Here is a 27,851-nt window from a genome sequence, read left to right on the forward strand (position 1 = left end):
CATGAACAGAGATGGTTTGTTGTGGTTCATCTGAATTTATTTCTATTACTACATCTCTCTAGTGAAGGAAAATCATAGTGCTCTTAACCAGAGAGGCAGGAAAGACTTCTCTGACTGCCAAGCAGCCATAACATATATAAGACCTGAGCAGCTGAATCACAAATTCCAGGCTGTCCAGGTACTTGGATACAGCAGAGAAAATCTGACACCCAGGCACAGTCCCGTAATACAGCCCCAGAGATCAAACTTACCTGACATTTCCACAGGACTAGGTTCCCCTGGTTGCATGCTCCTCTTCAGACATACACTGTATGACCACATCCCTCCAAACATGTTGATCAATACCACACTCTGCAAGATCCCCTCCTGTCTGGAGGACAGACCCCTGCCGGCACTGCCACACATCCGGCCAGGCCCCACTTCCCATGTTCTGATGGCTGATGAATATAGAGAGCACAGCATCTGCCAGAGCAAATGAGTAGATCTGGAGCAGTATCGCTGCTGGCTGAGCAAAAGTATGGGACTGACAAATGTAATGGGAACAGACCACATGCTTGAGCCAGCATGTGTGACTTAAAAGCAGCACAGAATCTTCACCGATGTGAACAGTATAAATATATGCAAACATCTTTACAGTTCATAAGAACATAGTGCAACCTTGTTTAAGCCCCTCTCGTAAACAAGGGATGCTTGTCCTAGAATCAATGATGGACAGAAGCAGAGACCAAAATATCCCAGCAGTGCAAAATGTGAGAGCTGTGTGAATTTCAATCCTACTGTGCTCAAAAGCACTGTTATCATTTGGTACCACACAAATTCAGAACTGCAATATGAAGTGTCTTATTTGCTGGCTTGGACTGTCAGTGTTGGCACTTCCCCCCAGGTGGCACTGTTTGCTATACAGAACTTTTTTTAAGGAAAACAAGTGTTTCAAAGCGCCATCTGCTGGTATTTTAGTTACTAACAGGTAGTGAATGCAGAGTAACAAATATGCATCTGCAATTCTCTGCTACGAACAGTTAACAGATCATGATAAGAGACTGACGGGTGCACACCAGGAGCACAGAAGGAAAACCACCAGCAAAAACTCTGAGGAAAAGCTGTTACTACACTAATAGGATCTGACAACTCTTTATATTGCAACTTGTGTAAGGTTCCCTGTGCTCAAGGTGTGTAAGAGCTGCCCTTCTGCTTTCTTCTAGTGGAAAAAGATGCTTTGCAGATTTAACAGCTGTGTCATTCATTTCTAAAACACTGAAGCAAAAGGTCACATTTCTAAGGATTTGAGTGTTTTGGTTTTTGGACACGTTGGCCATTTAAATTAAGAGACAGAAAGAAAAAGTTCAACGCCTTGCCTTTGCAGCTGCAAACAGGTAAAGCACCTTTCCAATCGAGCACTTTGTAGTTACTCGTGAAGTAATAGTATGTATTTTGACAGCTCACAGAAGCCGGTAATCTCAGATCTGGGCAGATACAGAGTTCAGTCAGAGTGCAAAGCTTTTCTTTAGAACTGTCTTAATCCCAAATGCTGTATTTAGCTCCACGATCAGGGCAAAGGAAATGTCCTTCTGCAAAACTGGATCCAGAAGGTACCAGTTTAATCATTACCATCTAGCAAGTAGCTGCTACACCTTAAAAAATGCCTAACTTAGTCTAATTTATATTTACTTAAATGTTTTTTAATATGGCAAAGGTAAGTAGTGCACCAAGATTTATAAGCAACAACTACTGCAGTTCACTAAAACCTCCACTCAGTTTCATCCTAGAGCCCACCCTCTAAATCTCAGCAGAAAGACAACTCTTGGTCAGTTACTTAGAATTTGGAAGCACAACTTCAGTAATGGTGACTGCACAACAGCCGCTGCCCTCCGGGTTTAGGCCATCTACTTCAGTGAAGACTTAACATCTGAGGAACGCTAAATTGTCCTATTACTACACAAACCTCAATGATGATCCCTGAATTACTTACAAGTGACACCAACAGTTCCTCAGACCATGCTCTCAGTTACGAGAAGGGCAACTACAGAGCCCTGAAATGGTTCACGTAGTTCCTCCATAAGAGGAATGGACCCACATTAACCTGCAATGATCCATACGACTCTCCAGTTATGGTTCCCCTCCCCTCCTCTCTTGTCAAATCCTTTCCTCTCCGCCTTTTCTAAGTTACCAATTCTTCATCCTGTCCTTGTTTTCTTGCTCAGATCTTCCTGCACAACACACACAATCATGGCCCCACATTAATTAAATACACACAGTGAATGACTCCATCACTTCTCCAAACTGAGGCTATGAGACCAAAAATCAAGTTTAAGTAGACAAACCACACAATTGATCTAGAACAGCCAGAGTCGCTATCCAGGTCTGCAACAGAAGGACAGCAATACAGAAGGCGCTGCCAGAGTCACGCACCAGTGTGAGAGCTGCCCATTTACAGGCAGCTTCCTGAAAAGGGCAAATGTTTGTAAGACACCAATCACTTCGAGACAACACAAAGTTAACCAGAATTTATTCTTTTTCAGTAAGTCATTGTCAGCTCTTATGCGACCAGGGCAGAAGCTGTCGATGATTCACTAAAAACAGAGAAAGAGAGAGAAACATTAATTGCAGGGGCTATTTTTACAAACTAATTCCCAGAAACATCACTTCAGTTCAAAGCACCATCAGTCCTGAGCTTCATCACATCTACACAATTCTGTACGGGATAAAGAAAGATCGAATTCTTCCTGTTAAAATACAAACAGGACAACAGAACTAAACTTTATTTTTATAACCTCGGCCAGCTGCACTTGAGCCTGCTGAGAGAGAGAAGCTTTGCCTATCCTCCTATAACAATTCTCCTAAGTCTTTCCTAAAGAACGGACAACTACCAATGACTGCTTTTGTAAGGGCTGCTGTGCCATTTCTCAGTTAATATTTATGAAGATAACTGTCCTTTGCTGCCTGGTTTATCTATACATCTGGACGTAATGTGCTCCTGATACTCCTACTAACAAGACTGGGCATAGCGTTTGCCAGCCCTACAAGACCTCAGTGAAATAGCAACATAAAACAGAAGACTTACTACTTCCAGTTGGGTGGCAGTACTCTCTTGGTTTTGTAGTAGCGAGCCAGCCTATGGATTCTGCTTTCAATCAGAATCAAACGGAACTTGGCATCTTTATCCTTTAGAAGAAAGTTGTAGTACAGTCAGGCACTGTTTTGGTTTCTAGATGACACACATCTCACGTGAGCATTGGTGAAGTCAAATCTCCAACACTACTGCTACAAAACCCATATTCCCACTGCCAAACTGTGATGAGATCAGTACCTTCAGAGCAGGACAAGAAATACGCTTAAGCAACGCTTTTAACCTCATTTACACAAGGATTACAAAGCCCTTCATTAAAATGCCTCCCCAAACTAATAAACTCACTCAGAGGAGGCAATGTACAGGTAGTACAATTAACTTTTTGGTCTATTAGGAGTGGCTCCTCACATTCCTCTTTCCCCCAGCTACAAAACAGACCACCACCAAATTCCTCTATAAAATGGAGATCTTCAATTAAACAGCAACCACAACCCTCCACCCAGCATTACACTGGAAGATTACAAGATATTTAAGCTCCAAGTGATCTTGAACAAGGCAGATAGAATGTATTTACAGGACAGTGGAGGAATGCTCCCCGGATGCCCAGGACCAGTTGCAAAAAGTTTCAGAATTTAACATAAGAAGCTATAAAGAAGCTACTGTATTATCTGTGAAAACCAAGTGGAGTTTCCACTTCAGATCAGTGCTCACCTTCCTGTTCCTCTCAAGATGTTTGCGAACAGCAACAGCCTTCTTGATCAAGTGATAAAGATCCTCTGGCAGGTCTGGGGCCAGTCCCTTCGATTTAAGGATTCTCAGGATTTTATTGCCTGTCACAAAGCGAACCTGGGCAACACCATGGGAATCCCTCAGGATGACACCTGAAACAAACATTCACATCTCCATCATACAGCAGTTCTTAATGAAACGCACGTAGTTCTTAAAAGTTCTTTATTAAAACAGGGAATAAAAAATAGCCCAAACAATTACTACATTGTAGATATCATTAATACTCTCAAAACTATCATTAATATAATCATATGATAATTTACATAGCACACAATTGCACTGCAGAACTCATGGCCAAAGCTGCAGCACGTGCACCTGTAAGCAGAGCTTTAGAGGGAGCCCCAGTACTGAGCAATGTTCTATCAGGCCGGTACTGCAGCATCTCCTTAACACAGGGCTGCTGCTACTTGATGAGTGCACAGGTACAGCAGAAAATATATTTTCTTAACATGTTATTGAACACAGGTTAAGCGTACAGTTATATTATCACGGTCAGAAAAGAGTGTTAAGAGTGTTTCACTTCCACTTAGGAGTTACTTGTAAACCTTACCTATTTGTGAGGGAGTCAGGCCCTTCTTAGCGAGCTTGTAGATCTGTTCCTTTACATCATCAGAAGTAAGTTTCAGCCACTAAAGACAAACAGAGTAACTTAAGAATAGCACTAATATAGAGGCACAGGCTACCGATGAAAGCCTTCCATATGTGATAAAAACAGCTGTTTTGTAACGCTTAAGAAAACAACTGAGGAACCACAGCTCTACTGATACAGAAACATACTTATGTCCTACAAACCAAACCCATCGTCCTTGTGAAAACTGTGGGGGCAAAAGAAGTGAGGTTAAAAAGTCCCTGTTTAATTGAATGCACAGAGCCTCCAAGCAGCTTTGGAGGTATCACCATGCGTACCATGGCTTTATTTTAACTGCCAAACTTAGCAGATGAATGCAACTTTAGAGAGAAAAAATCACTACCGTTGGGCCTTGGACAGAAACCGAAAGCTGAAAACCATCTGGCCATTGCCTATTCAATCACTTACAAAGAGGCTGGCAAAAAGCTGACCTCAAGTACACAAAGTAACCGAAAATGAACAGGTTGACCTTTATTCTGATAGCACTGTGCTTTTTCTATCCTATTGTACTTTATACCATTGATAGAACCATTGTTTCTGTGCTTATTATGGGATAAACAGCAACAACAAGCTCAGTAAGTCCAGCTCTCATTACAAACTACAGAAGCTCCAAGGAGTTTTTTCCATCCCTCCCCTCCTTTTTAATACTATCATATAATGAAATAGAAACATACAATGCAGCACACATTTGGAGCTGCTGCGTAGATTATAATTCAGAACAGAAACACGTAAAAGCAAATGCAAACACGCTCAAAACAAGTATAACACTTGAGCATCTCAATCACTGAGGAGATGAAAATGTAATTAGTGCTTCAAGCAGCTCTATGTTACATTTGTTTCATCTTTAAGCTTTAATTCTATCTTAACCCTTTCTCAGTACGCACAGCCCCATGCATGCTTATCACAAATTCATCTTTTTTTCCAGCACAATCCTCCAAGCCACAGCCTGGCAAACCAAGCTAAATCAAACATCTACCAGCTTTAGCTCGTTGGTAGACATTGAGGGGACCCTGAATAAACTAAAGGTGTGCTGGAATTACTTAAATTTAGAGCCCCAACCAGCAGATTACAGTCAGTCTATGCACTAAAAATAAACGAACAGCACCTCAGTAATTCGAATTGTGCAGTGAAATAATGTTTTGCCCTAAGAATCAGCTGGCCAGCAAACGATTCTCGTTTTCTGAGTACCTTAAAGGCTACAGATATACTATATGTAACCATGCGGCCTAACAACCGATCACAACACCCAGCTCTGATTCTGTTCATGGCCCATCAGAGCCGCTCCATCACCGGATCTCACCACACAGCCACGCAGCCCGGGCCGGGGCCGACACAGCACGCGTTCGGGCAGCTACTCACCGTGGGCACACTGCGGCGATAGGGCAGCGCGGACTGGGACAGGCCCTTCCTGTGGGGACAAAGGCGGCAGGCTGAGCGAGGCGGGCACCCACCAACCCCACTAACAACCCCGCGGCCTAGCGGGCCGACGACGGCTCCTTCCACCCAGCGCCATCACGGAGCCACAACCGCCCCCTCCTTCCCACCACGTTCCCCCCGCCGTCCCCACACACCGCAGCGCCCACCCGCCCGTTCCCCCCCCCTCCATTGTGGCGGTCCCCGCTGCTCACCCCGGTGCGTGCATGCGACCCATGATGGCGGCGGAGGAAAAGAAGGAGCAGCGCGAGGGAGAGGCCCTTCTTCCGTCGGAAACCACGTCAGCATCGCCAGCACCGCCCCCTGCACAACGCCAGCCAACCATCTATTGCTTTCCACCATCACTGCTTTACACCAGAGCTCAGACAAAGTTAGAACGTAGCGATGGTTGTAACTGATTGTGTTTTATTACTCTGTGCTGTAAGACACTGTGCTCCGTAGCACACTGCAAAAAGGCAGTACGTATTGCTCTCCTTTCGTCTCACAACGGAACGTTTCACAAAAACAGTAGACTACTTTCCTGTGTTTAAGTGAATTGTGATTCTAAGGATGGAATGGAGTTAAGTCTCAAAAGCATCAAGTGAGCAGGAAATACCGAGTTAGTTACACGGAATATTATTTACAGGCTACATTAATGGAAAATATGCAGAAGGTACTTATTAAAACTGGGGTTTGGGACTTGTTAGTGCCCTCAGCATCAGCCCAGTTTCTAACATTCAGCACGTTCTTAGCTTTGTAATGGTAATAGTTCCTAAGAGATTGGACCATGAATATTGTAGGCACCAGGAGATTCAAGTTTACTTCTCGCTTCTGTGTTGAAGGGAGATTGGTCAGTAGTGGGGGAAGGAAAACCAGATTCTAAGAAGCTTTGTAGCGCTGGGCAGACAAAGGATGAATTCCCCATATCGTGTCTTCTTCCATCGCTGCATATTTTGCATTAACAATCCATAACCGGCGCTGATAAGCTCTCAACCTTTCTCAAAATATGCATCAATGTTTACTACTGAAGTGTGCAACTTAACACTATTGCTTTGTCTAGACAAAATACAACCACTCCACACTGAGTAAAGGTGAACAAGAATTCCATCCCTGTAGTGCAGAAGTGACCTATTTAAGTAACCCAGGGTATTAACAGGAGACAATATTTGTACCCCACTATATCACAATATATTTCAATGCTGCTTGGAATTAAGCTTGTTTTGTTTTAGAATTTAGAATCAGCGTTGCTGTCAACTAAAGAAGAAAGAAAAGTGCAATGAAATTTGTGTCTCAAAGTTCTGTTAATGCAGCCAGTCTGCGATTTATCCAGCAGTTGTGCTTTTTGCCTAGTGGCCATCGTTATCCTGGAGGTACAGGTAAGTAAACTAGGGCTAAGTGCCACTTGGATTTACTGTCTGAGTGTTCTACATTTAATCACTGAACTATTGTCATTCTAGAAATTTAACAGTGTTTCAGAACACTGAAGAAACATTTCCTACAGCATCACAATTAGCCATTCTTAATTCAGCTTTGGGAGATCGTGGATAGAAGAGGGGTTACAAATATTTATCAGAAGTTGCACTAAGTCTGAAGATCAGCACAAGGAACATCATTTGTAATGCACACATCTCAGAAGCCTCCCAGTACAACCTGCAAGTTATCAACAATGAGAACGTTTTCCTTCTTTGAGGAGCAGAAAGTTAACACGTATACATATTTAAATACCAGAAGTGAGGTAAAGAGAAGCATTTGAATTAAGGCACCATTATTTACAAATTCCATTATTGGCACTCACTCCAATAAATCATAGAGATGCACTCATCTGGGAGTAAATGCAATGCTAAGGAGTTTTTTTCCAGCCCTTCAACCTTCATTTCTACAGGCGTGTGTGAAGCCACCAAAACTTTCACCCATCACAGCCTCTGTGATGTCTAGTGTCTAGATACTAGTATGAGAGTAGTCCTAAGAAATATGTAGTTTCTTTAATATCCTCCAGCATCACGCCATGGATGACATTAAACAAGGAAATTATAAAGCAAAAATGTGTTATATCCACAGGCCTAACGATTAAGTTACGGTTTGAGCAACCAGCATAGTCAAACTGTTCATCATATTGTCACAGATGGTTTTAAATCCCCTTCCTTTACCTGCAGCTCTTAAGAAAGGTTCAAAGTAACATTTGATAACATTGCATAAAAGTAATCCAGCGATGGTTTTCTAGAAACCCTCCAAATTAGGCTACAAGAAGGTTGGTCCAATTTATCTGTTGAAATGCAGTCTCTTATGTTTAAGATGCACAAATTATTTTCAAGTCAGAAGATGCACAAAGCACAACTGAATGCAACTGTTCCATTCTTACTCAGGTGTAGAAAAGAGTTCATAGATAGGGCACAGCAGTTAGTCGATACCAATTAACAGTCTCCTTGCTCAAGTTGAAGTCCTTCAGAGAGAGTGTAATTCCACCCAAGAAGAAGTTCTCGCGTAATGATTCCGCACTGAGCACACTCAACTGAAGTTCTCTCTGTTTCAGAGTTTCCACGCTGTACCCGCTGTACACAAGCTGAAAGGTAAGAAGTCAAGAATTTTGGTTATTCAAATGAAGTGGCACAGATGGCTCCTTTTTCTGCCTGCCTCACCACTGATGTTTGAATTGCAGATCATGACCTTTCCATACCTCTGCTTTTCCGAGGCCAGGCTGAAGCCCGAGCATATTTTATTATGTGCTCTTAAGTGTTTAAAAGGGCCAATGTTTTCAGATAGAAGTACTGTTTAACTGTGGTAAGTATGTTCTGAATTCATTCTTTTCCACGTTCTGAATCAATGAATCAAGGGGAAGAATCTTTAGTTTTAAGACTCCTTCACTTCTCACCATCACTCCTCAAAGTCAGCGTAAGAAATTTCTGCTCATTTCTAACAATACATTTACATGGTCCCATTTTATTCTTAATTTTTTTTTTCTTTAACAGGGCACAAAGGTTTTGAAACAAGTTCATTTTGAGTTTACATATATATTTGCAGTGTGTTTTTAGACAAGATTTCAATTACTGCTTAGAATGAAAGATGACAGCAAACTATACAGAGTTGCTACAAAAAATATAACTTGCCATTTCATTGAACGTTGGATTTCTTGTCTTCCGGGAGATTTTGGTTTTGCGCTTGGATGTTTTGTGCGTGTCTGGCAATAAGTATGTTTTTACATAGGGATTTGGATCTGCACCATCCTCGGTAACCTGGAATCCAAAATCAAGCCATGTTAGAAGATGAGTTTGGAAAACTAGTTATTGCACGCTTGCATGATCATGTTCAAATGGCCAGTCTTAATCATCAAGCAGATCAAAACCAGCAGCTGATGTAAGTTCACAGTGGGAAAGTTTGGAGTTTTTGGCAGTGAGCTTCTCTCTTCTCTTACTTACCAGATCTTTGATGTGCATCACCATGATAAACAGAGTGCTATTTCTATATGATATGGATAGCTTCACTTCTCCACCCACTTTGCCTGAGGTAGGACTTGATGGACTTGCATCTGAAAAAATACACAATTATTTCCTTTGTGAATATTTGTACGTGGTCATCAGTACCTCACTAATTATATACAGGTAAAAAAAAAATAAAATAAATGCAAGGTTTGGACTAAGTTCAGTTTCAGGTTTACATTTCTAATTCCCCAATAGGATGGCAAGGCCATAGGTCTTTAAGATTTTTGCATTCTCTTGTTAAGACTGTTGGAAAATCAGAGCCAAAATCTGAATAATTTTCTTAAGCCATAAGCAAGAACAGTGATCACATGTGTTAATTCTTGGCATGTTTCTTATTTCCTTGGAATTGTATGCAACAATATTTGGAAGGGAAGATGTGCACACTTCTCAGCAAGGAAAAATTCCAGTTAATTTCAAAAGATTCTTAATAAATCACATTTTTAAGTGTCATACTATAGTTACCCAGTTTATAAATACTCCACCTCCTGCCCCACAGACAGGACTTACCTGTAGCTCTGGCTATTCCATCTATTCCTTCCACTTTGTCATCACGAAGCAATGGATGGAAAAATGTATAGACAAGATCACACTAAATTTGGAAGAAATTTTATATATTAGATTAAATGTTAATGAGCACTAAGATCCAAAAGCCTCCCCTGGATTTGCTTAAGCTACTTAAACTCACTTCTGCCACCTCTGGAGAACTGTTCATCAGGCTCTGTATGTAGCTGTTGAGCTCCACTTTTCTTTTAGCAGCTACATCTTTTATGTGTGTTCTTCCCAGGACCATCTTATTAGGAAAGCTGTAAGAGAAGAACAAGATGAAGTTTCCAGTTAATTTTTCTGCAGTGCAGTTAAATTTCATTCTAATTTCCATCCTGGAGTGCTGACATCTATTTTTGACATCAATCATAAATGAACACACGGGCATCCTAATGTACAACAATGTTAGAGAAAGGCAAGGAAAGTTTTATAGGTAATTGATACAAATGGTAAATCACAAATTGAAGCAGCTCCTCTAGTTCTCCTCCTTCAAATTTAAAGACCATATGTTTCTTCCTTAATTGCTACCTTTGAAGTCTAGTTCACTGCTCAGCAGTTTTGTCTCAGCTATCTTTCACTCCACTCTACCTAGGATCATTCTTTAGCGAATTCATTATAGTAGCAATGAATGTGTGAGAGACATACCCTGGTAGCTTCCAAAGTGGAAAAAGAATGCCAAGTTTGTTGTGGAGCTCCTGGAACTCATCAAATGTTCGGAAAACAAAAGCTGGCTCAGCTTGTCCTTCTCTCAAAACTCTCACCACATATATCTGCCAAAAATACACATAAAGATAGTAAGTAGAAGCAATGTTACAGAATTGACTTAAATACTGTTCTGGTTTAACATTCAGTTTTTTCTACTACAGTAATCTTTCCCCCACATTAATTTCCCAATGTTTGAATTTTATGTTGAAGTTTGAACTAACAAATGAGTCAAATGTGTATTTTAATAAACTGTGCAACTAAACAGAAGGACATTACATTACCTCAGCAGTTTCCTGAAGATCAAACCCTGCTTTGGCTTAGAGCTGGAGTACTCAAATACATTCATAATGCAGTGATTCAATATAAAGCTTTTCTTCTGTGCTGTAAGCTTTACCTTACCTGAGTGGTGTCTGCCAGATTAAGTCATTTGCAGCAAATACAACTTGTTAATAGATACACACTAGTTCACTTTTTAAAGCAACTTGAGGAAAATTCAGCTTGGACTGACCAGTCCAAGACAACAGACAGCAACAGAAAAAAAAAAACAAAAAGGGGAAAGAATATGGTTGTATAGAGCAGATAAAAATTCCATATACTTACATAATGCTTATCTGGATTATATCTCTTCTGATACGTAAATACAGACACTTGTTTGATTCGGCCATCTTGTTTAAGAGAATATGTTTTAGCAGAAAATGAGAGGATGGGTTCATCATTAGAGGGTAGTCCTGAGAAACGCAGCTGAGCCAAATTATGAATAAAGAAGTTAAACTTTGTGGCAACACTTCCCAGACTGGATTCAATCAACCTAGAGTAGAAAAAATAAGTTCAAATTCTAGAACACACAAGATCCTCCTCATCACTCCACTCCATCCCCACTTAAAGTGGGACAGAACAATTCATTTTCTAACACACAGCAACAAGTCACTTACACTATATGCACACACTGATTTGCTCTTACTGGAAGTGTAATCCCTCCCTCCCCAGTGGGCAAAAGTGCTTTTGGGAAAACTTTGTACTGTGTGCATTTCAAGGATATCAGCATGTACACCACTACTAAGAAATCTGGGATGCATTCAAAATGCCACTCTCCAACAGCAGAACAGAATTACTCTATTTCAAGCAATTCTTTTGCACAAGGCAATTCTTAAAGGCAAAATATTTTAGCACAGGTATTAATCATACATGAAACTGATCTTATCTTTGCAGTTCACTGGTTAGGTGATGGGTATTCTTTGATTACATAACCTGACTACCCAACTTCTACAGCCAACTTTGCAACATCTTTAGTACATTCATCTGAAGCAGAGAGCTCCCATTAAAATGATGATGCTGGTGGATACACTTAGCCAGTACCTTGTAAAGAAAATGGTAGCTTCTGCATCTGTTGTTTGAGGCTGGAGAGCATCCTGGACGTACTTCAAGTCCTGCACCCCACTTAGTTCCGGTAACCCAGAAGAAAGCATCTGCAGGAAAATTAATTTGAAAATATTTTATATCACAAATAAAACGTGATTTTACACTGAAATAATTAAACTCTTAGACCTTCAATGTCATCTGAAGCTGTGATAGATTGCTTAATGCAATGTGGTGGGCAATAATTACTTTCAATCAGCAGCTATTCCCTTGTGTATTTCTGCTGAGTTAAAAGCAGCTAACAAAGCTTTCATAGAATCATAGAATTGCTCAGGTTGGAAATGACCTTAAAGATCATAAAGTCCAACCACAACATGATCATATTACCCTAACAGCCCTCTGCTAAATCGTGTCTCCTTTGCAGAGTAATTTATAGTATCTTCTTAATTTTAAACTCTCAGGAGGCAGGTAGGTAGTAAAAAAGAAAAAAAGCCTAAAAAAATCATCACATACAACCTTCCTAAAAACGTACATCTAATATTTCTGGCTTTTAAAGGAATGCATCAAGATTTCCTGCAGCATGAAGAACTTAAGATTTAATAACAAGCCAACATCACAGATCATGTTTCAACTAACTTTAATAAAAATGCTTACCAGGGAAAGTAGGTTAAGGAAGAGGTTTGCACGTTTCCTTATCAAATTGTAAGCTTGACAACAGAGATCCACAAACAACTGAAAGCGAATAGTGGGTTTTTCACCACCATTAATCACATAAGCCATATCAGACGTTAGCACAAAAGGAGCCCGATCCCTGTTCAAAAAGCACATAATTCATATCATAGAGTCACCAAAGTTGGAAAAGACCTACAAGATCACCCAGTCCAACCATCCACCCATCACCAATAGTTCTCACTAAACCATATCCCTCAATACAACATCCAAACGTCCCTTGAACACCTCCAGGGTTGGTGACTCCACCTCCTCCCTGGGCAGCTCATTGCACTGCCTGACCACTCTTTCAGAGAAGCAGTTATGTTATTCACGAGGTCTATTCACTGTCATGTGCTTCCATCCAATCCCATCCCTGGGCACTGATATCAAACAACCCATTAATACCACTTTACTTTTCTGGGTTGAATTCAGCTACTCCGGTTTCCTGCACATTCACATGGGCCTGTTTCAGGATCTCCTGAAGCAACACTTGGAGGCCAGGTTAAATTACAGCGCTTTTCATCCCTCATTTTTAGAAGCCGTAACACACAAACACAAGATGTCTGTCTTTGGTAAGTGTTTTAAGAAAATTCCCCCTGAGATTTAAGCATGTTTAGCACAGAAATTTTGAAAGAATTAATGTAATTTTGAAAAGTATAAGTAAAATACTGATCCTTATTTCAGCCTACCAGAAGCCAGGACAGTAATTCATTTGAAAGCCATGCCTAGGTGCTATGACTTGAAAATAAATAAATAAATAAATAACTAAATCTAGAGATCAGATTATGAAAACAGAAAACTGGAAACTTCTCAGAATTAATTCTGTACTAGTAAGTTAGAGGGTATTCTGCAAACTCAGCAATTAGATTGGAAGATTTTAGCTTCACACTAAAAACAGCACCTAACAGGAATTTAAATGTTAATGCTTATTAAAATATACAAAAAAACCCCAACCCGCTTCATTCTCTACTTTGCTTAGCAATGGAAAATACCTTTTAAAGCTACCAAACATTTGTGCGTGACCCAAAAACTTTCCAAAGTCAATGTGAAACATATGCCCTGTGTTTCGAAGCATTATGTTATCATTGTGGCGGTCACAAATTCCCAGCACATAAGTAGCAACACAGCATCCTGCACAAGAATAAATGAAGTTTTCCGAAGCCTGTGAAGGAAAGAAAAAAGAAAGTGAATTGAGAATAAATGTCCATGGAGAAACAGCATTCAAACATTCAACAGTCACTCTTTACAAAGGTAAAATTGAAGCCAGATAAAACAGGTCCTAAAATTTGCCCTTTTCCAGACAGTGTTCTTCAGATAGAGAATAAAATCTCTGTCTCCAGATAGAGATTTCTTTGAAAAAATCTTCAGAAATCATAATCTCCAGCAAAGAAACCCAAACTTGTTTGCTTCATTTTTTCTTTTAAATAAATACAAGATAAAGGACGATTTGAAGGCAAATGACAAAGTGTAAGTAGTATGCAGAAAGTGAGGGCTACATGAGATTTATTCTCTAGAGCATATTAACAGCAGTGTAACCAGTAGAAAACATTTTGTTCTTGGCTTCCTATGTCCCAAGAGATCACTGCTCCTAAACCACAATGAAGAGCAGCTATCATTCCTTCCTATCGTCAGCAAGATGTAATGCAATGTTGTCAGGAAGGTTCAACCTCTACTGCTGTACCAGCAACATTTGCCTCTGAGCCAACATTATACAGCAGAAGGCATTACTTTTGGATCAGACTTCATACGGGATTTTCATTAACTCTTCCTGATGAATAGGAAAAAAATTAATTTTCCTAAAGATTTAAAACAAAAACTTCAACATAAGATCAGGAACAAGAATTGCTCTCACAAGAGGAAACCTTATTTAGCCCATTTTACAGGGCCTTCAAAAGAAGAATACTGAAAAAAAACTTACCTTTTCGTATTCCTCCTCTGTAGGATTATACTTTCGCAACCATTCTGCCAGAGGTTTGTCTTTAAAAGAACCTGTCACTCCATATTCCACTTGAATTTTCCTAAGTGTTTCCGAAGCAGGAACAAGTTCTACCATACCTTTATATAAAATATAACAAAATATCATCTCCATATATTATACTGTATTTTCACTATTTGGTAGGAAGTTTTTTGACAGTGATTGACTTCATAATTTAAGATTAGCTTATTTCAAAATCCAACTAGATGTAAAAAATGCTTCATGAAGCATTTCTGCAGACTACATTATAATGCTTCGCCATGAAGCAGAGATTCAATTTAGGTTTAGTTTATTACAATTAGTTATGATTGTTAAAATACACACATATATTATACTTTTACTCTAAGCATTACTGCTTAATTACTCTCTAGTACATAAACTAGCATTGGTTTATTACTAATAGCTGTAAAATATTTCTATACTGTCATTTCTCAAAGACGCAGCCTAGCAGCCCAGTAACTTCTAATGGTCACTGAGTGCTGAAATAGACCAGCCTGCCTTCATAAGTAAGGCAAAGTGGGACTGACACGTAGCCTTATTTTGGAGACATCATTTACTAGAAATATTTGTAGAGTTAGATCATAAAAAGAAACATTTTATTAAAACAGTTTGAATTCTATCTTGGCAAGAGCTACTATGAGAAAATCTGCAATTTATGTCTATTTTTACTTTTCACTTCAATCCTTCAAGTACTTTAGGGATACTAATACTAGTACAAACAAAAAATGCAACCTTCTATGCAATCAAGTCATCGCTCCAAAAAGGAAGAAATGCCATCTGCTTCATTAAGAAGCAAAGGTTTTCCATAAATAGAAGCTTTTGTATAGCTTCCCCAGTCTGAATTTTCAACTCTCTCATATATATTTGGGAGTTTTCATCACACTGCTCTGACTGAAGAGATAAGTTTCTGCTGACCCATTTAAAGATCCTGTGTTTCCTATTGATGATCTGTGGAGAATTAGTGACTTAACTAATAAATTATGTCCAAGATGTAAAGCAGTATGTATACTCAGAGTTCTGTAACTTTAAAGTTTCTAACTTGAAAACCTCATAATCCCAAGGAATTCTGAATAGCACAAGACAGTAATTCTGTGAGGGGTGTGGGAAAGGGATTAAGTTCAGTTTTTCTTCTTTTTGGGCATTTCCATGCTCCCTGACTCAACTGCAGCAGATTCCAAATACCTTGGAATTTCAGTTTTGACTTGAATGTTTTCTTAGTCCATAAATAACTTTCATAATCAAAACTGCTGTTGCACCACTGATTTCCTGTGCTGCAATAAGAATGTGAGGAAAAACCTTACGCTTTTATTGTGACATTCATGCCACTACTCATCTACCGTAAAATGCATTAAGAATCTCAGAACTCAAGAAAAAACATTTAAACGCAACTCTGCCATGAGGAAATTCCTAACAATTCAACTGGATAGACTTTTGAGTACTGACGTTCCTTATAAGGAAGGCTTTTGGCCTTCCAGTGTTTCCTGAGTCTGCCTTTGAGTAGAAGCTTTCTCTGTGAGCACGATAAAAATTTGGGCAGGGTGATAGACAAGCACAAAAATTATAGGCAGCATCTGGTGTTTCACCTCGATCTTTTCCAGTTGACAGACACTTGAAGATGACCATCCGTAGATCCAGTCCCTCCTGCAGCCAGATCTTATCCATGATCTTAATCATCTGTAAAGCCAACATATCTTGTCGCAGATCTTCCCCAACCTTAATGGAAATACAGAAGTTAAATAGAAACATGATATGCTTTCAGCGGAACTGAACTGGAGATCTTAATTACTTTGCATTTTAAGTGTGGGATACACTACCCTGCTTATTTCCTTACAGCTACATACTTAGACATCGAGAATACAAGCTGCAGTTCCACATGCAATATACTGACTTGCACATTTTACAGCCTGTTCAGATGCTAGTTAGCTTCTGAAATTGTAATGTTTAAAGCTGTCTTACAAGAATGCTATACCTCTTCCTATTCCTTTTTATAATTAAAGTCTTATGACTTCACTCTGAGAAGACGCAAGAGTACAGTTTCCCTCAGAATATCTGTTCTTAAAAGAGAGCAGCAGTAACTGCTACCACTACCAGTTCTTCTACACAACTTGAAAGAAGCCTTAAGCAGTTATGACAGATGTATCATGTGCAAGATATGTTCTTACCCAGTCAAAAGTGAAATTCTGTGGATATTTTAGAGATTCTGAAATGTTTATTTATGTGGTGTCACACCAGCACTAGGGTGGAAGTTTCCTATTGTACAGTTATTAAATTGAGCTGCTCACTGAAAAATCTAGCCATTTTCAGACATCTCCTACTTGTGGAACGAGTGAGATGGTTTCTAGATATACAAGAACAAGCCTACAAAGTATCTGAGTTTATTGATCCATGCTGAAGTTATTGATTCTTTCATTGGTATCAACTACCATTAAATATTTTTCCAATTCACATGTAAGGCTTACCTTAAACATCACATTAATTTCTTCTCCCAGAGGGTCTGCATTTATCAGTGCAATTTTCAGTGGAACTGCATTGGAGCTGAAGAAGGAACAAGCCTACGAGTAGATATATTGTTACTATTCACAGTACAGCTAGTCCAGGAAACATGACATTCTGACAACAAGCATGTATGACACAATGTGCATATTCAGACTTGTAACACTGCAATTGTGGTGAATACGTATCCTTTGAACAAAGGGCCCTTTGGCTGATACTTGTTCAATTCCTGTACAAAAGCCAACGGTTCAGCACAGCAATGTTTTGTATTGAATAGAAGAATGAGTAAAACATGGATAAATATTTTATCAGCAACTTTCTAAAACTTAGACTATAGAAACTGGATATTCGTGTCTTTACCTATGTTCTCATTTATCTGTTTTTAAGTACATGCTTGTGATTTAATTAACACTTAGAGAAGGAAAGCAAAAGGAGTTCTGCATCTACACTGGATTAAATCCCATGCTCATGGATGCTTACATTCTCAGTTTTGCACAATGGCATGTAATCAAGGTTGTCAAAGCAAACATAGTCAAACTTTGCAGAGTTCAGCAAAAAAAAAAAATAAATATCAGCTTCTACATTATCATTTGTTGGACTTTTATAATGAAATAAAGCTATTGTCTGCTTCCCTGGTATAACCAGTAACAGGCACGTTCACTGATTTCAAGGTACTTATTGTTTTATCTTTATAGCATTATTCACTTTTCTCTTTTGATTACTAATGAAAACAAGACCTTTTCATACACTTTTGAGTACTCCTCTCCTACAGCCACAATTATTGGTATCAAAGTAGAAATGTCTGAAGAAATAATCAATTATTTGCTAACAATGAATTCCCTTGGAATAAGTATTTGTATAATTTTTCTTTTCTTAATTAATTTTACTCACTCTTTCAATCAGCATGTTTTCATTGAAACTCTCCAACTAGAGTAAAGACCTTTCAAGGAAGTAAATTAATTTTGCTATTTGTAAAAGCAAAAACAAACAACATAGCCCCATACCTTAATATTTAGTTCTCTTGCCACGAGGCTGGGATTGAGAGGCAAACGGCATTTGTTCTTCAAGAAAAATGACTGCACACGTTCCATACCACTTTGTAAGGCAGTCTGCAAACAATCAAACAAAAAAAAATTCAGCTGATAATTCCTAACTGGAGCATTTATGGGAAACTTCTGGACAAAATGATCCCAAAACATATCACAGCCAGTATTTTAGCTTCTCAGCATCAAAGGAATCAAAAGTTATAACTTCTGTTTTACCTATTAAAAACGTATAAACTTGGCAGTACAATACTAATACAACACTTTTTTTTCCCCACTAAAACTGAGGATAGCATTCCACTCTAACTAAATGTTAACTCATTCTTTCGTGTAACTGGATCTTCTTCAGCAGTAATAGCTTTAAATCCAAATGCAGCTTATCACACACAGAAATCATCCTTCTTTCTTACCCCATCACCTTGTACAATCTTATGCTTCAACCAATAACCAATTTGGCAGACACTGACTTATTTAACCCATTACCGTGCTAAAAGGCAGAGTGACAGACTCACAGATCTTCCTATACATTTTATATAAATCATTCTATCAAATTTAGACCAAAAAGGTAACTGAGTGATTTGCTTTGAGAGTACAAACAGTCTTATCTTCTTTAAAAATACCAAAATTTAATATACATACCTGTCGACCTGATACACTTGTTTGCTTTACTTTTTCTGCTACCATTCCAAAAAGCAGCACCAGTCTGGTCTGCTTCTCCAACTCTTCTCTTAGTCCTTTCCCACAGACTGAAAGAAAGGCTCCAAGAATTTGCTCGTATCTTATGCCAAACTTTGGATCATATAATGTATCCTTAAGAAGCCTGAAATAAAAGATTTGAATTTTCACATATAAGATAGTGTGAACAATGCAGTACTAAAGCAATAATTTTATTTAATGCATACATATTACATGCATACACACATATGATATAAAAGGTAAGAAGTTTGTACTTTGTAGGGGCAGTGTCTGTTTCTTCACAAAGGAAACAGGATCTGTATTTTCTCTCTTTCCATTTGATGTAACATGTATTGTTATGAACCTTAATATTAAGATAGAATATTTTTTCTTAAAATACTACCCTTACAACAAACATTACATGAACGATGGAACAGAGAACATCTTACCAGTAAAGGTAGTGTGCTATCCGAATATTTCCCAATGCCCGAGCCAAAATAAATTTGACAAGAGCACTGTCCAGATAGGTTTCATACTTCAATGCCTAAATGTAAAGAAAATGAAATAAATGGGGTCTAAATTTAATTCCAGATGGAAACAGATTTTATGACAGAAGCATTGATAGAACCATCACCAGTTGCGGGGACAGTCACAGAGCAACCATCTACTTACACCATTTTCCACCCAATGCATTAGTTAAGGTAATTAAGTATAGAGTTATGTGATTGCACTTCCACGACTAGTAGCCAGGGACTCCCTTGGATTTTCAAGAGCAAAAAAATACAGTTATGGTGCCAACAGGAAATCCTACCTGCACAAACTGAGGGAGGAAATCTGTTAATTCATCATCACTCAATGTTTCTATCCAGTTCACAGCTGTACTTCGCACCTCCTGATCAGCAAACCTAGAAAGTCACCGCAAATCCACATTAAGTTTATTTTGTTTGTGTTTCTGTGACACATAAACAAAATGTTACTCTGTTTTCTTACTTTGAATCAAGTAGTTCCAGTGCAGCTAAGGGTGATAAAGGAGGCCACTGCTGAAGCAATGAATATATTTCTGGAAGACTTGCCCAGTCCCAGTGTGGGGCACTAGCCAGTATTTTTGGTAAGCTGTTAGTATGACTATGACAATAATGTCTCCGCTCCCACAAGAATTCTTTATCTTCTTTCGATAGCCTGCAGACAAAAGCATTTCAGTTTGTAGTGCAAGTTAAAGAGCATCACCCACATACCCCAGTGCCATTGGTCGCTGTATTCAATTTTACACGTTACATTATATGATGTAAAATGGCTATTTCCTCCATGAAAGTCTAAAGCAGAGCCAAAACAAATCTCAAACACTATGGAAACAGTTGTTCAAAGCTGTAATTTGCATAAAACAAGAATAGATTTTAGTGAAGTTGGAAAAAAAAACAACAAAACAGGCAGTTAACATTAGGTTGGTGCAGATGAGTAGGAAAACTTGTCAGAAACATTCTCATGGAGTATGAACAGCCTCCACTGAAACTGCCAAAGCTCCTTATAACTGAAGAAATACCAAGTGGGAACAGGCATAAACAACAGGCAGTCTGAGTAGTAGGAGAATACTACAGCACTAGCCACAGAAAATACAAAAGAATGTATAAAGTCAGCAGCATTATTTTTAACAGGTTTTGTTCAATCTCTTGGTTAAATCTCCACAGACCTTCAAAAATACAATAGAAGCATAATAAAGAATCTCAAGAATAAAGAATCTCAAGAATAAATGAGCAATCTACACCCTAGCTTCACACTGTCATGTACAAACAGACCAGAGCTACAAAGAGATGAACGTACCCAATAGTGTTATCCCTAGAGAGAATGGCAAGGAGACGTTCTCTCAGTGGTTTTTCTAATGCGTCTATGGAATGATGCACAGTAGTCTTTGCAGCTTGAGGAATTTTATATTCAATATCAAAAGCATGGGATGGAAAATCAACCTAAAAAAAACCAACAGCCTCCTAAGAAAAGTGCAGAGAGCTTCCCCTTCCAGCAGCATCAGGTTTTTGGGAATCTTAGCTCCTTAGTTCTGCATGTGTAATAGTTTTCAGGTATGGCTCCTGAATCATTTTTCCCATCTTAATTATTCTATGTAACTACTGTCCTTAACTGTATGACAACTGCATTATTTCACAATCCAATACTTGGGAGTTCTCTTCCGAAGCAAAGTGAGGATACTTAGAGCTGAAACTAATCCAAGAATTAATAAAAAAAGCCCACACCAAGTGGTTTCAACCTAACCATCACCTCTAATGACTGTTGGGACTGTGAAACCATGCCTAACGAAGTACCTTCCCTTAGGGAAATTTGGACACTGAATTGAAGATGAAAGGCACTCACATTCAGTGAAGAAACTAAAATTTATGTCATTTGGGCCGAGACAATTCCTTTTTTTACACACATCTCTATGGGTTGTGTTTCAACACATATTTTCTACCAGTACTGATGAATTAATATCTAAATCCAAGTTATGTACAATTTTTTTTTCAACTTCAACAGAGTGATTATAAATGCATATGTTTACAGCAGCTTTCCATTCTTTGCCCTTAAAGTTTAGTAACTGCTATTCTGTGCTGGCTAACAAAGATGACTTAATATCTACACCTTCCCCAGAACAACAGATCTATTACCACTCCTGTAAACATTAGTCACAATATTCACAAAAATACAGTCAGGACAAATCAGAAGCACATATAACCTGCAGCACTATTCTTCCCATATTTTCTTTCTTACTGGCCGTCCCTGAAGTATGACTCGGATGTGATGAGGTCCAGAGTTGCAGGAGCTTTGTCCCACAGGACAGCAATCTGAGAGAAAAAGCATATACAGGTATTATGTCACAATCTGTTTGCTTCAATGGAGTATTAGTTATTAAAATACCATCTGAAAAAGCCCAATGGTTGCTATGAGAAAACAAGTCAGAAATGTTAAAGCCTATCTATGACTTTTTGTTCTTCCCATGGTTTAGTTAGCTAATTTTTAGCTCCTACCCACTAGCAATGCTGCCTCCAACTGCAACTAGAATATCTGCCTCATATCTTTAATTACAGAAATCTGGATTTAATTTCTGTAGATTGCAAGTATATTGGACTCCAGCAACTCTACAGCTGCCCTACACAAACCATTCAGCAGACTCTTGTGCAACACACCCTACTGTAGCACACTACATAAACAGAAAACACAGTTTTCTCCCCAAGTTAACTACTATGACAATACAGTGCAGCATGAACTAAGACTAATTTTGCAATTTAAAATAAAATAAAAATGATACTTGTAATCACATACTATGAAATGCAGCATTTAGGAAACCTGCTGTCAGGATTCTGTTCTGTTTTGTATTGCACTTGACACTATTCCTACTGAATCCATTGCTTGCTGCAAACATTTTCTTTTACATTCTCTATCACTCATGAACTGGCTGTCTACACTTCATCTGCTAAAATATACATGAATAGCAACTGAACTGTCTCTGGCCAATATAACATGCTTTTATAACTCATGAAATGCCGCTCTCATCAAGACTACACTTTTTTAGTGTAGAAGGAAGGCTATCATTCCAGCAGGCAGTGATGTCTGTTGATACTTAGACCACATATAATTCAGAAGGAACAGATTCTGATCTGAATGTCAGTGGATTCCTTGAAGGACTAATCATGTTGTGATTATACCCTCAGCTGCTGCTTGCTTACAAACTATGGTGCTAAGATGACCTCTTTTGGTCCACGTTATCATTGGCCAGCAGTAGAATTAATATTGCTTTGATCCAAACATTCAACATACCTCTACAGGTAAGTTTTTCACCAGTTAAAAGGGAACAATATAACATATTTAACTGACAGTGTTAATTCTATATGAATACGGTTTACATTTTCTACCTTTGTCACTTTCTAATATGTCCAGCAGCAAAGAAGCAGTTTCTGTAGTTACAGAACCAGATTAAACTTTATAGAATAAATCATATTAATAAGCTTAACCATATTTAGGATACTTACCGCCTAAAATCAAAAAGAGGTAGAGAAACCTGACCCAACATTTCAGGGCCCTTTCTCTGCTTATTTGAATCAGGAGAATTTCCACTACTTTGATTTAGGATTCCAAACAAAGTCAGACATAAGATTGATTCCAAAGGCAGTTGTGAAATCTGGATGGGGAAAATTATTCTATAAAATAAAAATGTTGAAATAAATCAGTCATAGAAAGAAAACCAATTATTAGTAAATTACAGGCTTGTCATCCATATACTCTGTCAATGCCTTTTGCTTTCAAATTTCTGAAGGACAAATGCTAAACTTTTGTGCAATTACATTCTGCTCCAGTATCTTCTGCACCAAGAGTTCATGAAATCTGCTAAACTACAATTCTGTACAGTAGCTAGATTCAGAACAATCCTTTTTAATAGGCAGTAAAATAAGCCTCGTTAATCTTCTATTAAATCACATTCCTTGCACAGAACTGCATAGTCAGCATAACCCGTCTTCCCACTCTGCTCACCACCGGGACACATACAATTCTGTGTTAGCTACCTCCTCAACTCTCATGTCTGACTGACAATAGCTTCCCATCCCAATGAAACAATCCCTTAAGAACTACTTAGTAAGTTATGTAAGTAAGCTAAATTCACCAAACACTACAAAGCTGGTAACCATAAAGGCCACAGCTGAGGAGTACACACCTCAGTGGACAACAGAGTTTTGTTGGCACTTTTCACTGCTTTAAGTGTTCTTTCTTTAATTTTCTGTAACTTATAGGCTGATTATTTTTTTTTTGTATGTACTATCACAGCCTATCACTAAGCCAGTTAGACTACAAAACACCCAAACTATATTAAGCAGCTTATAAGCAATCTGTCTAACATCTTTCACTGCAATTTACTATCACTCATCAGCAAAAGACTGACAATTAATTTATTGCATCATCCAAAAAAGGTAGTCCAACCAGTCTTAGGTGGCAGGTATTTCAGAACCTGAAGCTTTCATTTCTGGTCTACAATAATCTGTCACTGCAGGCTTTCAGAGTATTCTTCAGAGTGAATCTCTGAGCTTCAAAAATTGTCAGGAAACAAGGCACAGGGCAGCATGAAACTCACCTGACTCTTCAATAATGACAGACTGCCCGATAACTACTAAGTCAAAAAGAGTAAGCTGTGTATGTATGAAAAATATTTTCCCCTCTCAGATATCACCTGCCATTCTATGTTCCTCCTCTGCACGCCCTTTCTTCTACCTTTCTTATTCTTACCCTGCTCCATAATGAGAAAGGCAGCTTCAGTAGCTCAAAATGTTCTCATATGCTATAGACAGATTAAGTACTTATGCATCTGAACTCTTTATAGAAATACGTTAGATTTATAAATTAGATACAAAATTGCTGTGATATATTTGGAGCAAAAACTATTCAGCGTCAATGTCAACAGCAGTCAGCTTCTTTTCTTCCCTATTTGTGAAGTCTGAGAACTGCTTGGAAACAAGCTTTATTCATCATTCCTTAAGCAGTGCAAGCTGTTCCCATTACAAGGAATCCAACAATCTTCCCAATTCATTATAGTTGTACTCTATAAATACATTGGCACAAGGCAATAGTCCAGCACTTCCATTCCAACTTTTAAAATTAGAGGTCAAATACCTATCAGAATAGTGTTTCTGATTTTGGTCACAAGCCTCACACACCGTCCTTTCAACACTTTGGGTAGAATCAGGAGTTAAGAGTTGACAGTGAGCATATTCAGCAGCTGGCAGTTAGTATTCTAAAGTCACTTACAGTTCATCCCATTTAATCAAGTAGAAGAAGTTCTTGTATGCACCAGCCTTCTTGGACTGTACAGGTTTGAAGAGATCTTTTCCATTATGGGTCAATGAACAAATCAAGTAGTATTTCTCAAAACTGGACAAAAAAAAAAGTAAAGTAAACAAAAAATAACTCCATAAAGGGATGATTTTCTACAGCTAAAATATTACTTACCTGGATACCCAATCAGGAAAAATTCCATGTGCAGCAAATATTGTGAACTGGAGATGTTCTGTGGCAGCCCACGCTTCCTTGGTAGTCTTATCTTTTGGAGAAACTGCTGCTGAACTGCTGCTACATGAATTCATGTGGAGTCGGAGAAGGGCTTCAACTGCTCTCGTCAGCAGGTCTATACTCACTTTCAGCGGACTTTCAGGCTGCAGCGAGCCTAAATTGTAAGTGATCTTTAATGCATATCTTCCTTAAAATAGCCACCTCGAAGCCACTTTTAATAAAACTGAAGAACTCTACTCACCAGATGAGCTCTTGCTAGCATCATCGCCACATTTCAAGGATACCTACACAGTAAGTAAGTCGAAGTAAATTTCAATACCAAGAAACCTATATTCATTTACCATTGCCCTTAAAAATCAACTTGATTAGAAATTATTAAACATGTGAATTAGGACCATGTTTGTGTTCATTTAATACACCTTTTTAATCAATTCAAGTTCCTCATGATAACTGCTAGCGTCACAAGCTCCACATTATGCAGAAACTATTCACCAAGCTCAAAACTTTTTGTCAAGTCCCAACTATCCTGACATATTTTACACAGCTCAGTACATTGGAATATTGCTCAGAGCACTCAAGCTTCTCTCAGGAGAGAGAAAACTCAGGGCTGTTACAGGTGAGAGCAGAAGTTAGTAGCTTAATTATGCATCAATTTAAGCTCAAATAGATGTTTTGTGACATTTTGCAAAGGCATCTTTTGTAGGAATAGTTAAGATTAAAAAAAAAAAAAAAAAAAAGTAAAACCAAGAAAGCTGAGCAGTAGGTATTGCCACTATCTGCTGTTTTTTGCTCCTCTGTCTGCTAAAACGGGAGTCTAAACATGATACAGTATTAAGACTATGCCTGGTCTCATCAAGGACACTACTGAAGCCTGCAGGTGTTGAACTAATCGTGGGAATTCACTCCCTTCAATAAGGAAGGATTTCATGCCAAATTCAGCTTCTGATAAAAACTAAAGCTTCTAATGAAAACTGAATTGGTGATTTAAAAGCAAAACTTATTGAATTCCTAATATTTGAGAAAACTGCTAAGACATCTGTCACAACTGCAGAAGAACGAAAGCTCTACTTACCTCTTCCATTCATTAACTGAACATCTTGTCAACATTATGTCAAAAACTTAAAACTTTTGTTTTTTAAAGGAAAAAAAAAGGCAGAAGCTTTATTTAAGTTGAATTTCCCTAACCTCTTAGATAAATGTTCTGCATTTCTCAGCAAGTGTTTTAGTGCTGGTAACAGCTGTACTTATACAGCCTATGATTTTGCAAGATTTCAGCTAAGTATTACAAGTACATAAGTAAACTGTAGACAACAACAGCAAACAAAAAAAACCAACAAGAAAACAGAATGGGATTCAGAATTCCCCCTAATATGGCCTGAAATAGCATTGCAAGACTATTTAGTCGTTTTATTTGCATTTTCTTCCCTTTAAAGAAGTATTTTAAAAATACGTTCAAGTTGGATGCCAAGTGATTAATACTTTAAAAGGCGATGACTATTATTAAAAAAGCACTGAAACTACCAGGAAAAACAAAAATAAGTATTAAAAAAAGAAAGAAAAAAACATAACCCTGTCTAAATTGTTACTAATATTTGCAACTATCAAAGACTATGAAATGTTATCCTTTGGTTTTAAAAAGCATACCTCAGAATGCAATTTATAGTGTGCAAGTTTACCTCAGTGTCTTTAATCCTTGGAAGATTAACAGCCCTCCTCAGCTTCTTCACAGATTCTGTTATTGCAGGAGTTTCTACACCATCCAACGTTGAACAGATTTTTCTGACAGTCTTAATCAAGTGATCCACTGCTTTATGTTGGTTCTAATAAGAAATGTAAGAAAGAACAGATTGAGATGGTCACTACTGCAAAACATGACATTGCTTTAATTTTTTTTCTTTTAAGAAAGAATTGCCAGGAAGATTTTATTATGGGATGCATATCTTAATTATATTTACCCGTAGTTTAACAATGTGATTAAACAAAAAGCCGCCATACTGAAAACTTCCTTACAGCTCAGTTAGCAACGCCATAAAAACAAGACTAGTACAGAGAGCAGCATGGTGTCCCTAGGGATATTAAGAGGTCTCCAATCATTTTTTCCTTTAGCTCAAGGCATATTGTCTAATAATATTGTCTAATGAGATATTAAAGTCAAATTCCCACGTGATTTTTCTTAAAAGTAGATTTTAAATTAAGATATTCAAGCAGTGTAAGGGAAGAATCACACTAAAGAAAAAGCTTTTCAATTTCAGCTCTTTTAAACATAAAGGTTTAAACTACATTTACACTACTTTATAGCTTCCGTAACAGAACATATTTATCTTTTGATTTCACTTGAACCTACTGTTTGAAAACTGTTGCTTGCAACTGTTTGCTTTGTGCACTCTTCAACCTAAGTGGTTCTTAAGAGAACAAACTGCCATCCTGGGGGTCAAAAGGAAGGGGGATTGTACATCTAAACAGAACCTCCCAACATTCTCTTAAGATTGACAAAATAAAAAAAACACCCTTCAATTTAAATCCCAAGAATTCTAGATTTTCTTTTAGCATTAGCAGTCTTTGTCTAAAATACATACAGATAAGGAAAATATTTGCTTCAATACATTGTCTCTGTTCACATTCTGAAGGCTTAAAGTATAGGTTCTGTTCGCCATCACTCACAATTACTTAGAATAGGAGGAATTGGTGTAATATTGTCTCGCTAAGATATAAAGTGATTCACTTCACACACATGACCTTCATGTAAATGGATAACAAAGCAGCCATTTGAATAATAAAGTTTTTAGATTGGGAGTTACCTGACAACAATTAACTTTGCACTAGTAAGGAAATAACCCCAGAAATTGGAAGATACTGTAAATGTTTAAGCCTGCTTTCCAAGCTAATAACTTGAAGACAACAGCTGTTCGGCATATGAAAAGCAAAACTTCCACTGCTA

At 38.2% G+C, this 27,851-nt stretch overlaps 2 protein-coding genes across 4 annotated transcripts in view; both read right to left on the reverse strand.

Moving 5' to 3' along the window:
• Positions 1–2,489: 2,489 nt before the first annotated feature.
• Positions 2,490–6,154, reverse strand: RPS13 (ribosomal protein S13). The gene is made up of 6 exons (XM_015864128.3): positions 6,113–6,154; positions 5,844–5,892; positions 4,407–4,485; positions 3,779–3,948; positions 3,062–3,162; positions 2,490–2,570 (listed from the first exon to the last, which is right to left on the reverse strand). The coding sequence occupies exons 1-6, from the start codon at positions 6,133–6,135 to the stop codon at positions 2,537–2,539; spliced, it is 456 nt and encodes a 151-aa protein (XP_015719614.1). The 5' UTR covers positions 6,136–6,154; the 3' UTR covers positions 2,490–2,536.
• Positions 6,155–6,301: 147 nt separating this feature from the next.
• Positions 6,302–27,851, reverse strand: part of PIK3C2A (phosphatidylinositol-4-phosphate 3-kinase catalytic subunit type 2 alpha) — a 47,050-nt gene continuing 25,500 nt past the window's right edge. For all 3 annotated transcript variants that reach the window (XM_032444741.2, XM_085548517.1, XM_085548518.1), the window contains 25 exons: positions 26,590–26,733; positions 25,155–25,197; positions 24,854–25,067; positions 24,653–24,775; positions 22,888–23,055; positions 21,594–21,702; positions 20,693–20,835; positions 19,865–20,053; positions 19,686–19,779; positions 19,324–19,418; positions 18,839–19,019; positions 18,161–18,265; positions 17,123–17,215; positions 16,247–16,376; positions 14,607–14,743; positions 13,681–13,850; positions 12,632–12,788; positions 11,978–12,087; positions 11,222–11,429; positions 10,562–10,686; positions 10,059–10,176; positions 9,881–9,962; positions 9,311–9,420; positions 9,002–9,127; positions 6,302–8,457 (listed from right to left, as the gene is read on the reverse strand). In XM_032444741.2, coding sequence (XP_032300632.2) covers positions 8,275–8,457; positions 9,002–9,127; positions 9,311–9,420; positions 9,881–9,962; positions 10,059–10,176; positions 10,562–10,686; positions 11,222–11,429; positions 11,978–12,087; positions 12,632–12,788; positions 13,681–13,850; positions 14,607–14,743; positions 16,247–16,376; positions 17,123–17,215; positions 18,161–18,265; positions 18,839–19,019; positions 19,324–19,418; positions 19,686–19,779; positions 19,865–20,053; positions 20,693–20,835; positions 21,594–21,702; positions 22,888–23,055; positions 24,653–24,775; positions 24,854–25,067; positions 25,155–25,197; positions 26,590–26,733 — 3,357 coding nt within the window. In that variant the 3' untranslated portion in view covers positions 6,302–8,274. The remainder of the gene's footprint in view (positions 8,458–9,001; positions 9,128–9,310; positions 9,421–9,880; positions 9,963–10,058; positions 10,177–10,561; positions 10,687–11,221; positions 11,430–11,977; positions 12,088–12,631; positions 12,789–13,680; positions 13,851–14,606; positions 14,744–16,246; positions 16,377–17,122; positions 17,216–18,160; positions 18,266–18,838; positions 19,020–19,323; positions 19,419–19,685; positions 19,780–19,864; positions 20,054–20,692; positions 20,836–21,593; positions 21,703–22,887; positions 23,056–24,652; positions 24,776–24,853; positions 25,068–25,154; positions 25,198–26,589; positions 26,734–27,851) is intronic.

The sequence above is a fragment of the Coturnix japonica genome, chromosome 5 (assembly GCF_054131305.1).
Source record: "Coturnix japonica strain WE chromosome 5, WE-NBRP24, whole genome shotgun sequence".
Lineage (NCBI taxonomy): Eukaryota > Metazoa > Chordata > Aves > Galliformes > Phasianidae > Coturnix > Coturnix japonica.

What these genes read in the sequence shown, in the direction of transcription:
- RPS13 (XM_015864128.3), bottom strand. Translation starts at nt 6,135, where the DNA reads ATGGGTCGCATGCACGCACCGGG. An exon ending in ATCGCCGCAGTGTGCCCACG is followed by an intron (nt 4,486 to 5,843) that starts GTGAGTAGCTGC and finishes GTTTGTCTTTAG; the next exon opens with TGGCTGAAACTTACTTCTGA. An exon ending in ATCTTGAGAGGAACAGGAAG is followed by an intron (nt 3,163 to 3,778) that starts GTGAGCACTGAT and finishes TTTCTTCTAAAG; the next exon opens with GATAAAGATGCCAAGTTCCG.